The following is a 13,623-nucleotide window of genomic DNA, read 5'->3' on the forward strand; positions in this document are numbered from 1 at the left end:
AGAGAGAGAGAGAGAGAGAGAGAGAGAAAGAGAGAGAGAGAGAGATACAGAGAGAGAGAGATACAGAGAGAGAGAGAGAGACAACCAAATGTTGGAAAAGATGTGGAGGAAAATGAAACTCTAATTTGCTCTACTTGGTAGATTCTGTAAAACTAAATGTATAAATAGTTTATGATCCAACAGTTACTCTTTTGGGCAGATAACCAAATGGAATGTGTATATATGCACACCAAAAGGCATGTTCAATGGTAGATAGAAGCACTATTTTTAATAGCTAGAATTGGAAACAACCCAGAAATGGTCATCAGAAATAGAGTGGGTAAAATACATTGTGGTGTGTTTACAAAATGGAATGCAGAGGAGAACTGAGCAGGAATGTTATATACATCCACGTGGATCCATATTACAAGCATAATTTTGAATGAATGAAACCAGACTTAAAAGGAAATTCTCTATGTGATTCCATTTATCTGAAGTTCAGTATTAGGCAATGGTCATCTAGGAATGTGTTAGAAGTCAAGATTCTTGTTCAGGCTCAGGAATAGATAAGGGGAGTTGTGACTGGGTGGGGGAACATAAGAACATTTTGGAGGACTGGTGATACTTTGTTTTTGATTGGGTGTTGGTTATACAGCAGTGTTCACTCTTTGAAAATTTATTAAATTATATTTACTTGTGCAATTTTCTATATGTATGTGATGCTTTAAATAAATATTTACTTGAAGAAATACATAAAGAATAGTTTAAGAAGGTAAAACATGCCCAACAGCAGTTCCAAGAAAAAAAGAAAAGAAAATGTAGAAGAGATACACAAAATAATCTTAGCTGAGATTGTCCAGAAATAAGTGAAGATCTAAAGTCTTCAGAATTACAAAAAAAGAAAAAGAAAAATAATTCAAGTGTCTGTGTCAAGAATAGAACTAAGTATTGTAGAACCAATAGACAAAAACAGCTTCCAGGAAGTTAGTTAAGAAGCAAAGCAAAATACAAAATAAAATATATAATATGCATATTAGTAATAGAAAAAAATAAAGCAGAGAAGGAAGCAATCACAGGTTTGAGGAACAATGTTGAAATTTTAAATGGGGTTTTTGGGGAAAGCCCTACTGAGTATAAGGAGACATAATTTAGGGGTGCAGATGCAGGAAATTGGATGGATGTAGTGGCAGGGCTTGATGGCAGAGAATAAAGTGGAACTTCCTTCTATAAGCACTGTAGCTTATTCTCTATAGTTAAACCGTAATTCAGTTGCTAGTTACCTGATTGTGAGGTGAATGCTCTGGTGTCAAATAAAGACTCTGTAGAGGTTTAGTAAGTATAGCATAATGTTTCTTCTACCAGCATTCTCTAATTATTGGAAAGAGTGACATACCAAAGAAATATAACAAGGCTGACAGAGCAGATAGAACATGCTTCTCTCTAGTACTTATAGATAGAGTTTATGCAAATAAACTCAGTGATTAGAAGGACCCAATCAACACAGTGGCACAGATTTTTACTAAACTCTAAGTGAAAAATAAATCTAAAGCCATCTAAAGTAGAAGCTGACATTGTTAAAAAGAGGCATCCTTTGAATTGTATGATACTAGGTTAAACAGAGGACTTCTGCTTCTAGGGAAGACGAATTGTAACCAAAATGTTAGCTAAACAGAAGTTGAACACTTTAATTCCTAGAAAAGGGACTTCATGTTTGGAGTTTAAATTGTGTTTCAACATTTATTTCGAAAAATTCAAATGTTGAAACACTAATTGTTGATATATTGTATCATTTGCACTCTTCCTCTTTGCCTCTTTGAGTATCTCTCCCTCTCTCACACACTCACTCTCACACACTGATACGCACATATTTATACATTATTATTCTCACTGAAGAATGTTTTCTTAGGAAATTATATATTATATAACCGTTTGAATCTACTAGATATAATAATCTTTTACCTTCAAATACTTTAGCATATATCTCCTAACAATGAAGACAATCTTCCTATGTAACCACAAAACAACGGTGAAATTCAGGAAATTTTTTATTGTTACAGTATTATCTATAATATAGTCTTGATTTTAATTTTGCTAATTGCCCTGATAATATTCTACACCCAGAATCATCCATCGAATTTTGTTATCATGTTCCTTTAATATCCTTTAATCTAGAACAATTCCTGTCTGTCTTTGTCCTTTAGGAGCATCAACGTTTTTGAAGCTATTTGGTATGATTAGTTTCAGTATTTGTTGATTCTCTCTCCTAACCCATGTATAATCAGAACTGCAAGAGTTAGCTGTTCATTATCCTCTCATCCTTTTTTCACAGGAACAATGTAATGATTTTTTTTTTAAAAATTTTCCATTGTGCTTTGAAAAGGCATTCATCACTCCAGGGGAAAAATATATTTAGTTACTATTCTATCAAACATATGAATTTAAAAACTCTAGTAACTTCTTTTGACTGAAACGTTTTAAGCAATGTGTTTTACTGCACAAAATGAATGTATACTATATATTTACAATTTCAGTAAGAATTATAAAAAAAAAGGAAAATTAGAATATATTCGTTTTGACTTTTGTTTCATTGTGAATTTGAGAAAGAAAACGTATAGCTTTTAACATTGTTTTGATTTTACCTCAATTATAATTCATATTTCAAACTCATTCATCATAATTTCAATGAAATGACGTATGAATTGTTCTTTAGTTTATATTAATTTTAAACCAATTTTGCAAACCAAAGAACACAGAATATAAAAATTCTTAGTGGACATTAGGCTACTGTTTGTTGCAGACAAGTACTTTCAGACACTTTTGTATTCTGAAAGCTGCAATCTGAATATGGTTTCAATGCAGATCAAATACACTTAGGACCTATCTTGTATTCATTCCTATTTTCAGGTGAAAAATGCTTTGAATATAAAATAACTGTTTTCACCTCTCTAGTAAGAATGTCAGTCAAAATTTTTACCTCTCCCAGTTGCACATGCATTAAGAGAAAGTAAGTTGTAAATTAGAAAATGTTTTTGCACAGTTATGAACTTCTGATTATGTGCTGTCATCCATATCATTTTATTTTTCTCACCTAACAGTGCAATGAGTGTTAAAGTTTAGTTCTTTCATCATTGACAGCTCTTCATCATGGTTATTTAAACCATTAAATTTTATTCTAGGTTTTTGTTAACATCACCCTGTTCCTCAAATGCTCTGCAGTTTAAAATTTCATGTTTAAGTTCCAGATTTTTAGTCTTTTCCAAACCCAAGCTATCTCTTCATATAGTTATCATTCTGCTTCCACATATTATTTGCAGCAGTGGTGGTTTTAACCCTTTATTTTATGTTGTAAACTGTTAAAAGACAAGCTTAGGCACATTAAAATGTTAAAGAGTTTTTGTTTGTTTGTTTTTTGTTTGTTTTGAGCAAACAGTTTTTCAGGAATTGGCCAGCACCAGACCAGAAGTGGTTCAGAACTCCTAGGGAGTGTGAGGTGAAAACTTACATAAAGTGTTGAAGGAAGCAAGACAATGAAAATATTTGATTGGCTAAAGGGGAAAGTTCCTAGTTAAATATTAGTTGGTGGCCTGTGACTAGTTAAGTTTCAGTCTTGTTTGACTGTTTACACTGAGTTGTGTTTGGTTTGATTACATAGTAACAGAAGGCACTGGAGCTGTCTCAGCCTAATGGTCTCCTAATTATTTTTAAGTTTTGGCAATTGTGAACAATATGCCTGTAAGCATTCATGTGCAGGTTTTTGAGTAGACATAAGTGTTCATTTCATCTGGTTAAAGTAACAAAAATGTGATCACAAGATCACATGGGAATAATATGTTTAGTTTTGTTAAAATACTGCCAAAATATTTTCCAAATTGGCTGTGCCATTTTGTATTCCCACCAGCAATGGACAAGGGTACTTTTGCTTCACATCCTCACCAGTATTTGGTATTGTAAATGTTTTGCATTTTGATCATTCTAATAGGTAGGTAGTGGTTTCCTATTGTTGTTTTCATTTGCAATTCCCTAGTGACATATCATTTTTTCACATGATTATTTGCCATTATATAATCTTCCTTGGCAAGTATCTATTCAGGTATTTTACCCATCTTTTTTTTTTTTTTTTTGAGATGGAGTTTCACTCTTGTTACCCAGGCTGGAGTGCAATGGTGTGATCTCGGCTCACCACAACCTCCGCCTCCTGGGTTCAGGCAATTCTCCTGCCTTAACCTCCTGAGTAGGTGGGATTGCAGGCACTTGCCACCATGCCCAGCTAATTTTTGTATTTTTAGTAGAGACGGGGTTTCACCATGTTGACCAGGATGGTCTCGATCTTTTGACCTCGTGGTCCACCCACCTCGGCCTCCCAAAGTGCTGGAATTACAGGTGTGAGCCACCGCGTCCGGCATTTTACCCATCTTTTATTTTCTTATTGTTGAGTTTTAAGAGTTCTTCATCTATTTTATATAACACTTCATATATTTCTTTCACAGTGACATGGTTTGGCTCTGTGTTCCTACCCAAATCTCATGATGAATTATGATCTTCTACATTGGAGGAGGGACTTACTGCTTGGTGCTAGGTGGGAGGTAATTGGATCATGGGGGCATATTTCCCCCTTCCTGTTCTCATGATAGTGAGTGAATTCTCCCAAGATCTGGTTTTTCAAAAGTATGTGGCACTTCCCCCTTCGCTCTCACTCTTGCTCTCTGTCTCTCCCCACCACCTGCTGGCCATGTGAAAATATGCTTGCTTCCCCTTTGCTTTCTGCCATGATTGCAAGTTTCCTGAGGCCTCCCAGCCATGCTTCCTGTACAGCCTGTGGAACACTGAGCCAATTAAACCTCTTTTCTTTGTAAGTTACCCAGTCTCGGGTACTTCTTTATAGCAATGTGAGAACAGACTAATATAATCAAATATCTTTTACAAATATTTTCTTGGAGTCTGTAGCTAGTCTTCTCATTTTCTTGACAGTATCTTTTGAAGAACAAAAGTTTTTATTTTTAGTGAAATACAGCTTGTTTTTTTTATGGACCCTGCCTTTGATATCATTGTATGTAAAATGTTGGCACAGGAAACCTTCCCTTGTCCCCTTCTCAGGGTGTGCACCAGGGGAATGGATCACTTCTTCAGTGCCCCACTGCTCTAGCCTGTAGGGGGACAATGTAGATGGGCAGGCTGTGGGGCTCCAACAGTATGGCAGTGTCTAAGGGTGAATGTGTAAAATTCCTGAAGCCTCAGTGGGCATGTGTTGCAGTGGGCTCTTTCAGTTTAGCCATCTATAGGTGGCTTGTATTTATAAGCTCAGTTAGACCTTCTGCCTCATCATGAAGGCAGAGGGCTTTCTGTATCCCGGGCGTCTTGCCTTGATGTACTGGAAGAATTAGATTACACGTGAGCTTGGAGAGTGAATGTAAGTTTTTATTGAGTTAAAGTAGCTCTTAGCAGATGGGGGAGCCAGAAGGGGATGGAGTGGGAAGGTGGTTACCTCCTGGAGTAGGACTGCTCAGAAGCTGGGCTCTCCTTTGACCACCCCAGCAAAACTCCACATTGTTCCACTGGTTGATGGCCTGCCAGCATCTGCTGGTGTCTGCTGGTGTGTCCTTCTGCCAATGTGTTCCTCTTGATGTCCAGCCGCTTGTGTGTCCTCCGGTTAGGGTCTTGGGGTTTTTATAGGCACAGGCTAGGGATGGGTGGGACAAGGTAGTCTTGGGAAATGCAATATTTGGGCACAAAAACAAATGCCTGTTCTTACCCAGGTCTGTGGGCACAGGCCTCCGAGTGGAGCCCTCACTATGGGCCCTGCCTTTCTCTCCCAGCACTTTCCTGCCCCACTGCTGTATCAATGTCATTGCCAAACACAAGGTCATCTAGAATTTCTTATGTGTTATCTCCTAGGAGTTTCTTGGTTTTGCATTTTACACTGAGATCTTTGATCTGTTTTGAGCTAATTTTTGTGAAGTTTGTAAGACCTGTATCTAGACTTTTTTTTCTATCGATTCTGTTTGTTTCTTTTTTTCACCAATAACATATTGTCTTGATAAGTGTAGCTTTATCATGAGACTTGAAGTGCTGTAGTAAGCATATTTTTGATAGTAAACAGTAGGCATGTTTTAGAATCAAATATACCAGCTTTATATAATGTTTGTTGCAGCATTCTATTTTTTCTATGTTAGGAATAATTTCTAAAACATTGTCAGAAATTCTTTCTAGAAATTTTGAAAGATTTTACTGGCTTTCATATTCTATAAAACAACAACATTAATATCTCTGATACTTATTTGTATCAGGACCTATTCCTAAAACAAATTCTAGGCATGATATTCATTTTTATTTTCTTTCAGTTATTCTAATATTCCAGATTGTTTTAACACTTAAACGTTTAACTTTGCATGGGCCTATAATGTGAAGATATACTATATATTCATTCTTACAAATACAAAACTGATTATTACAGTACTGGCAACTTTTGAACCCTTTTCCTGTTGACTGAAATGCCAGCTTATATATTAAATGCCTATTCTAAGTCAGGAAAGCTTCTTTTTCACTAAATACATATATTTACATATTTCATTCATAAATATTATATATTGATATTGCTTTATAATGTGTGGTACTATCCCAGTTTTCTAACCCTTTCTAAGAACAATCTTCAGTCCCAGTTTCCTTCAGATCTAGGGGCCTTTGGGGAAGCGTGTAGAGAGAATAGCTACCGGGAATAATATAGGAAGAATTCCATTTCTTTCCTCTGCTCAACTTAAAGCCTGATACCTCCACCTCTCTTCTGCTTCTCTGGTTCCCAAATTCAGACATCCTAGTGTCTCCTCTTGGTCTGATTCCTATGTCTGAAACAAAGTTGACTATACTTACTTCTAAGTTTGTGCTGAGCATGGTGCCAGGACTGAAACCTGGGACCTCTCAATAGTAGTCAGACTCCAGTATATTATTCTCAATGATACCACACTAATTCCTCATTTCTAGAGAATGGCAAAGTTTTAACTTCCTGAAGTCAACATTTTTTCTTAGAAGTTGTTTGGTGGTAGGAAACAGAAGGCCTGAATTCACGTTCTTACTCTCCCTTTAGCCCATTGCTGTCCCTATTATGTCAAGCAGTAATTCTTTGAAAATTTCAGCAGATCAGTATCCTATTGTCGCAGGATCTTTGGGGTCTTGCTTTCCTGGCCTGAAATCTCTGGCCAGTGGTGCCTTTGCCTGAGTTTTATTCAGATCCACTGGGCTGGTTCTGCTCACTCAGCCTGGCAAGCTGTGCTCAGCTCACACTACTGGCCTGCATCCCATGCCTGCCAAGGAAGAGTCAGGTGTGGAGCAGCGAAGGGTGTGTGAGTAAGCGTGGGGTCCAGATATTGTACATTCAGACATGCTGGCTGCTGTAGCAGGGTGGGCAGCTCCACCATTATTTTAGTAGTTAGATAAGTGCATATAGGAACGTTAATATTTATACAATAATACAATAAAAACATTAATATAAAATATGATAAGTGATTTTCCAAAAAAGCAATAATCTCTTAACAATTTTGTAATAAACTTTAATGGCCTTTCATTAATTTGTCATCACTGAAATCCTTAACATGGCCTACTAGGTCTTTGGCACCATCCCTCATGATGCCTACCTTGTTCCATGCCACTCCGTGCTTATTAGCTTTCTTTGAGTTAATAAAACATGCTACAGGATTTTTGCCTGTATTTATCTCTGAGTCTGGAGTGCCTCGCCTGACCCTCTTCCCCACTGTTGCCTGATAAAGTCCTATCTTTTCTTCAGATTTTTGTTCAATTGTCACTTCCTTAATAAAGACTCTGATCTCCTTTACTTGGTCCATTTTTCTTATTTTGTCTCCATGTACCTCTTCTTAGGAGTTCTTTTCAATTTTTTATTTTATATTTATTTTATGATTATCTCATTATTGGTAATAGATTTTGTGAGACCTGAGATTATGTATTTTTGGCTGACAATTTTATTGTTAGATCCTAGTATGGTGCCTGATATATAATATCCACTTGATGTTCACTCATGGAATAAATAAAAGGAGGAGAGAATAATGGAAGTTGCCCAGTTTTCCTTCTATAAATCATGAAATATTTTGGATTAAGACTAAAGTTTGTGGGTAGTTCTATGAATGTTGATTTTTCCTTTTGTATTATTTTTCTAAGTGATTGGATTTATATGCATTTTTCTCTTTAGTTCAATAGTTATTCAAAAGGCTCTTTTTAGATTTTTTAATTTAAGGATTACCCCACAAACTTTATTTAGTTCCAATTTTATGTATTTTTCTGAAATGTATTTTTGTTTTACATATTTTTCTGAAACGTATTTTTGTTAATATTATAAATAAGTATTGATGACTTCTTACAATGTATCTTCAAATTAATGTTATTTTCCTTTTAGCTACATTGTTTGCATTGGAATTGTGTAGATATGTTTCTGTTTGTTCATGCTTTTAAAAGAAGGAATCTGAAAAATTGAAACTTCCCAACAGTAGGACATTTGGATGGCCCTGGCTCTGCTCTCTCAGTTTGATCATGGAAATAATAATATCCTTAATTTTATCCTAATAATATGCTAAAATATTTTACATCAATTAACTTTTAATGTCTTTACAGAGTGCTGGACTGAGGGCAAATTCTAACTGTCCTGTTTGCCACTTCTCTCATTATAAGAATGAAAGTTTATTTTTAACTAAGTTGATACAAATATTTCCCTATTGGGAGATATTACACAAGAAGATGATGTTGATGAGGAGGATAATAGTAATAGACACATATGGTTTTGATATGCCAGGCTTGATATGCTTTATACATTATTAACTCATTTAATCCTCATAAAAATGTCATAAGATAGGTATTATTTTAGCATCTTCACTTTCCAAACGTAAAAAACAATGCACCTAGTAGGGTATGGTGGAGCACATCTGTAGTCCCAGCTTCTTGGGTGGCAGAGGTAGGAGGGTCACTTGAGCCTGGGAGGCTGAGGCTGCAGTGAGCTGAGATTGGGCCAGTGCTCTCCAGCCAGGGCAATAAAGTGAAACCCTGTCTCAAGAAAAATAACAACTAGAAAGCCACAGAACAGAGATGTTGAGTAAGTTGCTTAAGAACACACAGAAGGCAGGTGGCAAGAGTGGGGTTTCAACCAATGAAAGGTCCAGGCTTTTAACCACTAAGCTATATTGCCTTTCAAGATAAAAGACTACTTTCCATACTTTAACTCAATTATTGTAACCCCCAAACCTATATAGAGTAGATTGCTTTGACTCCATTTGAAAAGTGAGGAAACCTAAGCTCATAAAGTGTAGGTAACATTTCCAAGGCAATGACATTGAAAATGTCTGAGTCCAAATTTCTACTGAGATATATGAGTTGTCTTTCTACATGAAGCTGACTTTAAACCTGTAACTCTCTATTACATAAAGATAGGCAATGAAAAACTATAAATCTAAGAATGCAGTATTCTCAACTGGTACTTACTAACTAATGCATCTCAATTTCCAACTTTCTAATATATCCTATTATATGACATTCTTGTGGAGGGTAGAATGAAAAAAAGAGGATTATTGATATAGCTCTGTTAGGACTAATACCTATCATGTAGGAAGCACTCAAAAAATATTGATTGAATGATTATTCCATTAATTTCATTCTTCAATCAGCTTCTTTTTGCAAGAAATTTCGTGGACATTCCTCACAGCAATTGAAATTGGAGTTTATTGTTTGTTACAGTTTTAAAAATTCTTTTAAATTTTGTTCTTTCTTGATGTTTTCATTGGCATGTTGAATGGTGAACGTAAATTGACTTTATCTTGTTACTGCATGTTCATAGGAAAATAGGCAGATAATATGCATTTAACAAATATTTTTGAAAGGATCAATGCTGAGAGAAGACACATCTGGAAAGTCAATATCTGCTTTCATTGGAAGCAAAATTTATTTTGGGAATAAATTTTGCATGTATTAATATCAAATAAAAATTATTTGATATTAATACATGCAGAAATATATATATTTCTTTTTTAAAAAGAAATTTTAGGTTTCACCAAAGGTTTTTGCCTCTACCAAATATAAATGACTTTTAGAAGAATATTAAACATGCATTAAATTCATGACTTGTAACTTTTATATATTTTATTTTATTTTTACCTTTCCATATTTTAAATTATATTTATATATGTTAGCCCTAGGAATCCAAACATTTAAAATATCAATAAATGGTGTGGGTTAGTTTATGTTAATGAGTTCATTATTGATTAATATAAAATAATGTTTCAAAATTTACGAATGTTACAATTAAAATGTACTATTCTTTTTTTTTTAATATCCACAGCTCAGTCCATTTTTAAGGCATACTGTTCTGAAGAGAACATTTAATGTAACTCTGCCGAATTCTTTCTTGATTGATAGAGAAACCACTCCCACTCTAGAACAAAAAGCCAAACAAAAACTCCGAGGATGCAAAATGGTGAGTGTATCAGTTTGTTCTCACAGTGATATAAAGAAATTCACAAGACTGGGTAATTTATAAAGAAAGAGGTTTAACTGACTCAGTTTCACATGGCTGGGGAGCTCTCAGGAAACTTAAAATCATGGTAGAAGGCAAATGAGAAGCAAGTACCTTCCTCACAGGGTGGTATGAAAGAGAGAGGGAAGAGGAATTGCCAAACACTTATAAAACCATCATATTTCATGAGAACTCGGTCACTATCATGAGAACAGCATGGGGTAAACTGCACCCGTCATCCAGTCACCTCCCACCAGGTCCTTCCCTTGACACATGGGGATTACAATTCGAGGTGAGACTTGGGTGGGAACACAGAGTCACACTGTATCAGTGAGTGTACCTGTCCTCCATGAGTTATATGGTTACTACGTTCTTACAATCCAGAAATTAATTGTCATATACAATCTTTTGGTCAGAAAATATTTTTCTTTCCTGTAAACAATATATTTGTATCCCTCTTCTAGAAATTGGTTGTGTTTATGGCCCCAAGGTATAATTAATAGATTATAGTGGAAGGCAATCTGCATTCTTCTAGAAATAAGTGCTAATCTGGTCAAGAATAGTACATGATTTTTCCATTTTTATAAAGTCTGTTTTTCGTTTGCCTTTAATACCAAGATAAAATAGTTACCTTAATCAGGTGAGTTGCTTTTTAATTAACCTATCTTTTTAATACAAATACATTTTTGTAATATTATGCTTTAGTCAGTTGTTGTAGGATTATATCTTATTTTAGCATGTAAACTTTTTGGTTAAATTGCATTATCAAGCAGGTTTGAATTAAAAGTCAATCTGCTTATATAAAGAGTTAATATATATTCAACTATGGGTTATATGGTGAATTAATAATAAGGACTGTAACCGTGGTTTAGACTTTGAGGCTTTTGTAAGATGAGACTGTATTTGAAAAATTGAATGTTATTCTTTCCCAGAAAAAAATTCCTTTTCTTTTCAGTACCCACACCATTAAATGGCTTTGTATTTCAGGAGGAAACTACTAAGATTATTTTAATTACTGGATAACTAAATTCTAAACAGAAAATTATTTGTTAAAGTAATAAACTATAAAGTTTAATATCTGATATATCATTAACCTGCTTATTAGAGTAGTAGATCAAATTCACATAGATGCCATCTATATGAATAGTTAGATTACTGCTGTTCATGATGGTAGCCACTAGCCACACGCGACTATTTGGCACTTGAAATGTGGCTATTGCAAACTGCAATGTGCTGTAAGTCTAAAATGAATACCAGATTTTGAAGACAGTTTTACAAAAAAAGGTATAAAATATCTCATTAATAATATTTTGTATTTATTACATGTTGAAATGATAATATTTAAGGTTTACTGGGTTAAATAAAATATGCCATTAAGATTATTTTCATCTGTTTGCTTTTTATGTGGTCATTAGAAAAATAAAATTACTTTTATGGCTCAAATTATATTTCTATTAGAGAGTGCTGGTATAGAACATTCATCATTTAGAATTATTAATTCATCAGTTGATTGTATAGGAAAGCAATGTGTACAATAATGTCTTTATTTTAATTTCATCTCACAAATTATACTTTTGCTTCTATTATATATCTAGTTATGGCAGAGAGAAATGGTCCATTGACTTTACTTATAATCTTTATTAGTTATCAATATGTAGTACATTCTTTACAATGCAAAGATTTTTAAACGATTTCATATCATTTAAAACCTTATTATTGTTACCATTTTCAATTCTATATCTATTGACCCCACAAGAGATTATTGTCATCATTACTTAAGATATTTTTATTTTGATTTACCCACATATTTAACTCTTTCATTGTTCTTTTTTTTTTCTTCTTTCATTTCTGTGCTTCTCTTTGGATCATTAGTCTTATGTCTAATGAACTCCTTTTAATATGTATGTTTGCACAGTCTACTGTTGAGTTTTCTCAATTGTTTGTCTGAAAGCATCTTTGTTTCATTTTCCTTTTTGAGGAATGTTTTTGCTGAATAAAGAAGTCCAGATTGGTATATTTCCTTTGGGTATTTAAAAAATGTCATTCTATTGTCTTCTGCCCTCCATAGTTTCTAATAAAGTATCTTTCCTTTGAAAATAATGTCTTTTATTTATCTGACTACTTTTACAACTTTTCTTTTAGATAGCAAGGGGAGAGATGCCAGATGTAGGTGATGGGGAGGAAGACAGCAAATCACACTGCCACATGTGTACCTATGTAACAATCTTGCATGTTCTTCACATGTACCCCAAAACCTAAAATGCAATAAAATAAATACCTGGGAAAAAGAAAAAAGGGCCAGTTTTACTCTAATGTTCTTAGATTTTCTGATCTTCTGCCCCAGTCCTCCTTGGTGTGTATTAATGCTCTGGATTGTGTGGGTTGATGTCTTTCTATTGGCTGTGAAAGTTTCTCACTTATTATCTTTTCAAATATTGCTTCTTTAACATTTCTCTTCTCTTATTATATACATGCAATTACAGATATTAAATTGTGTCTCATGTGTCTTGTATGCTGTTTTGTATATTATAGATTCTCTTTTATTTTTGAATTTCAATCTGTATAATTTACAATAATCTCTCCTTAGTTCAAAAATCCTCTCTTTAGCAGTTTGTAGTTAAACACATCTATTGAATTTTTAATTTAAATGTTAAAATTTTCAATTCTACAATTTACATTTGGTTATTATTTATAAATTCCTGTTACGTACTGAGGTTCTTGATCTTGCCAACAATTTTATTAAGCATTTTATTCTTTATTATTTTAAAATCTGTCATAGATAACTCCAACTCAGATTCACCTTTGGATATGCTTATATTATTGTTTAGTTTTCTGGTTTTTGATTCTGTCTCCTGATATGCCTAATAAGTTTGATCAAATGTAGACTATTGCTCATGAAAATTATGGAGATAATTTGATGTTTTGTCACATATTTTCTTTTATCAGGGAGGATTTCCTTTAGCTTTTTCTCAGGTACCTTAAATATGGGGCAAACCTGTTTTTCCAGTCCGGGCTTGTGTTTGACCAGAGCTGGTTTCACATTTTTGTTAAGAATTTATATAATTCTTAGTGCCCATATTTTTAGAGTATAACCTTCTGTGAATTTATTAATAATAAAAAGTCAGTGATATTAACTAGAGTCC

At 34.1% G+C, this 13,623-nt stretch overlaps 1 protein-coding gene across 3 annotated transcripts in view; it reads left to right on the plus strand.

Annotated features, from left to right (window-relative positions):
• STPG2 (sperm tail PG-rich repeat containing 2) overlaps positions 1 to 10,667 on the plus strand; it is a 613,616-nt gene extending 602,949 nt beyond the window's left edge. For all 3 annotated transcript variants that reach the window (XM_032239554.1, XM_032239555.1, XM_032239556.1), the window contains one exon: positions 10,307 to 10,667. In XM_032239554.1, coding sequence (XP_032095445.1) covers positions 10,307 to 10,504 — 198 coding nt within the window. In that variant the 3' untranslated portion in view covers positions 10,505 to 10,667. The remainder of the gene's footprint in view (positions 1 to 10,306) is intronic.
• Positions 10,668 to 13,623: the final 2,956 nt, after the last annotated feature.

This window comes from Sapajus apella, unplaced genomic scaffold (assembly GCF_009761245.1).
Source record: "Sapajus apella isolate SASKATOON/1434 unplaced genomic scaffold, GSC_monkey_1.0 scaffold45, whole genome shotgun sequence".
NCBI lineage: Eukaryota > Metazoa > Chordata > Mammalia > Primates > Cebidae > Sapajus > Sapajus apella.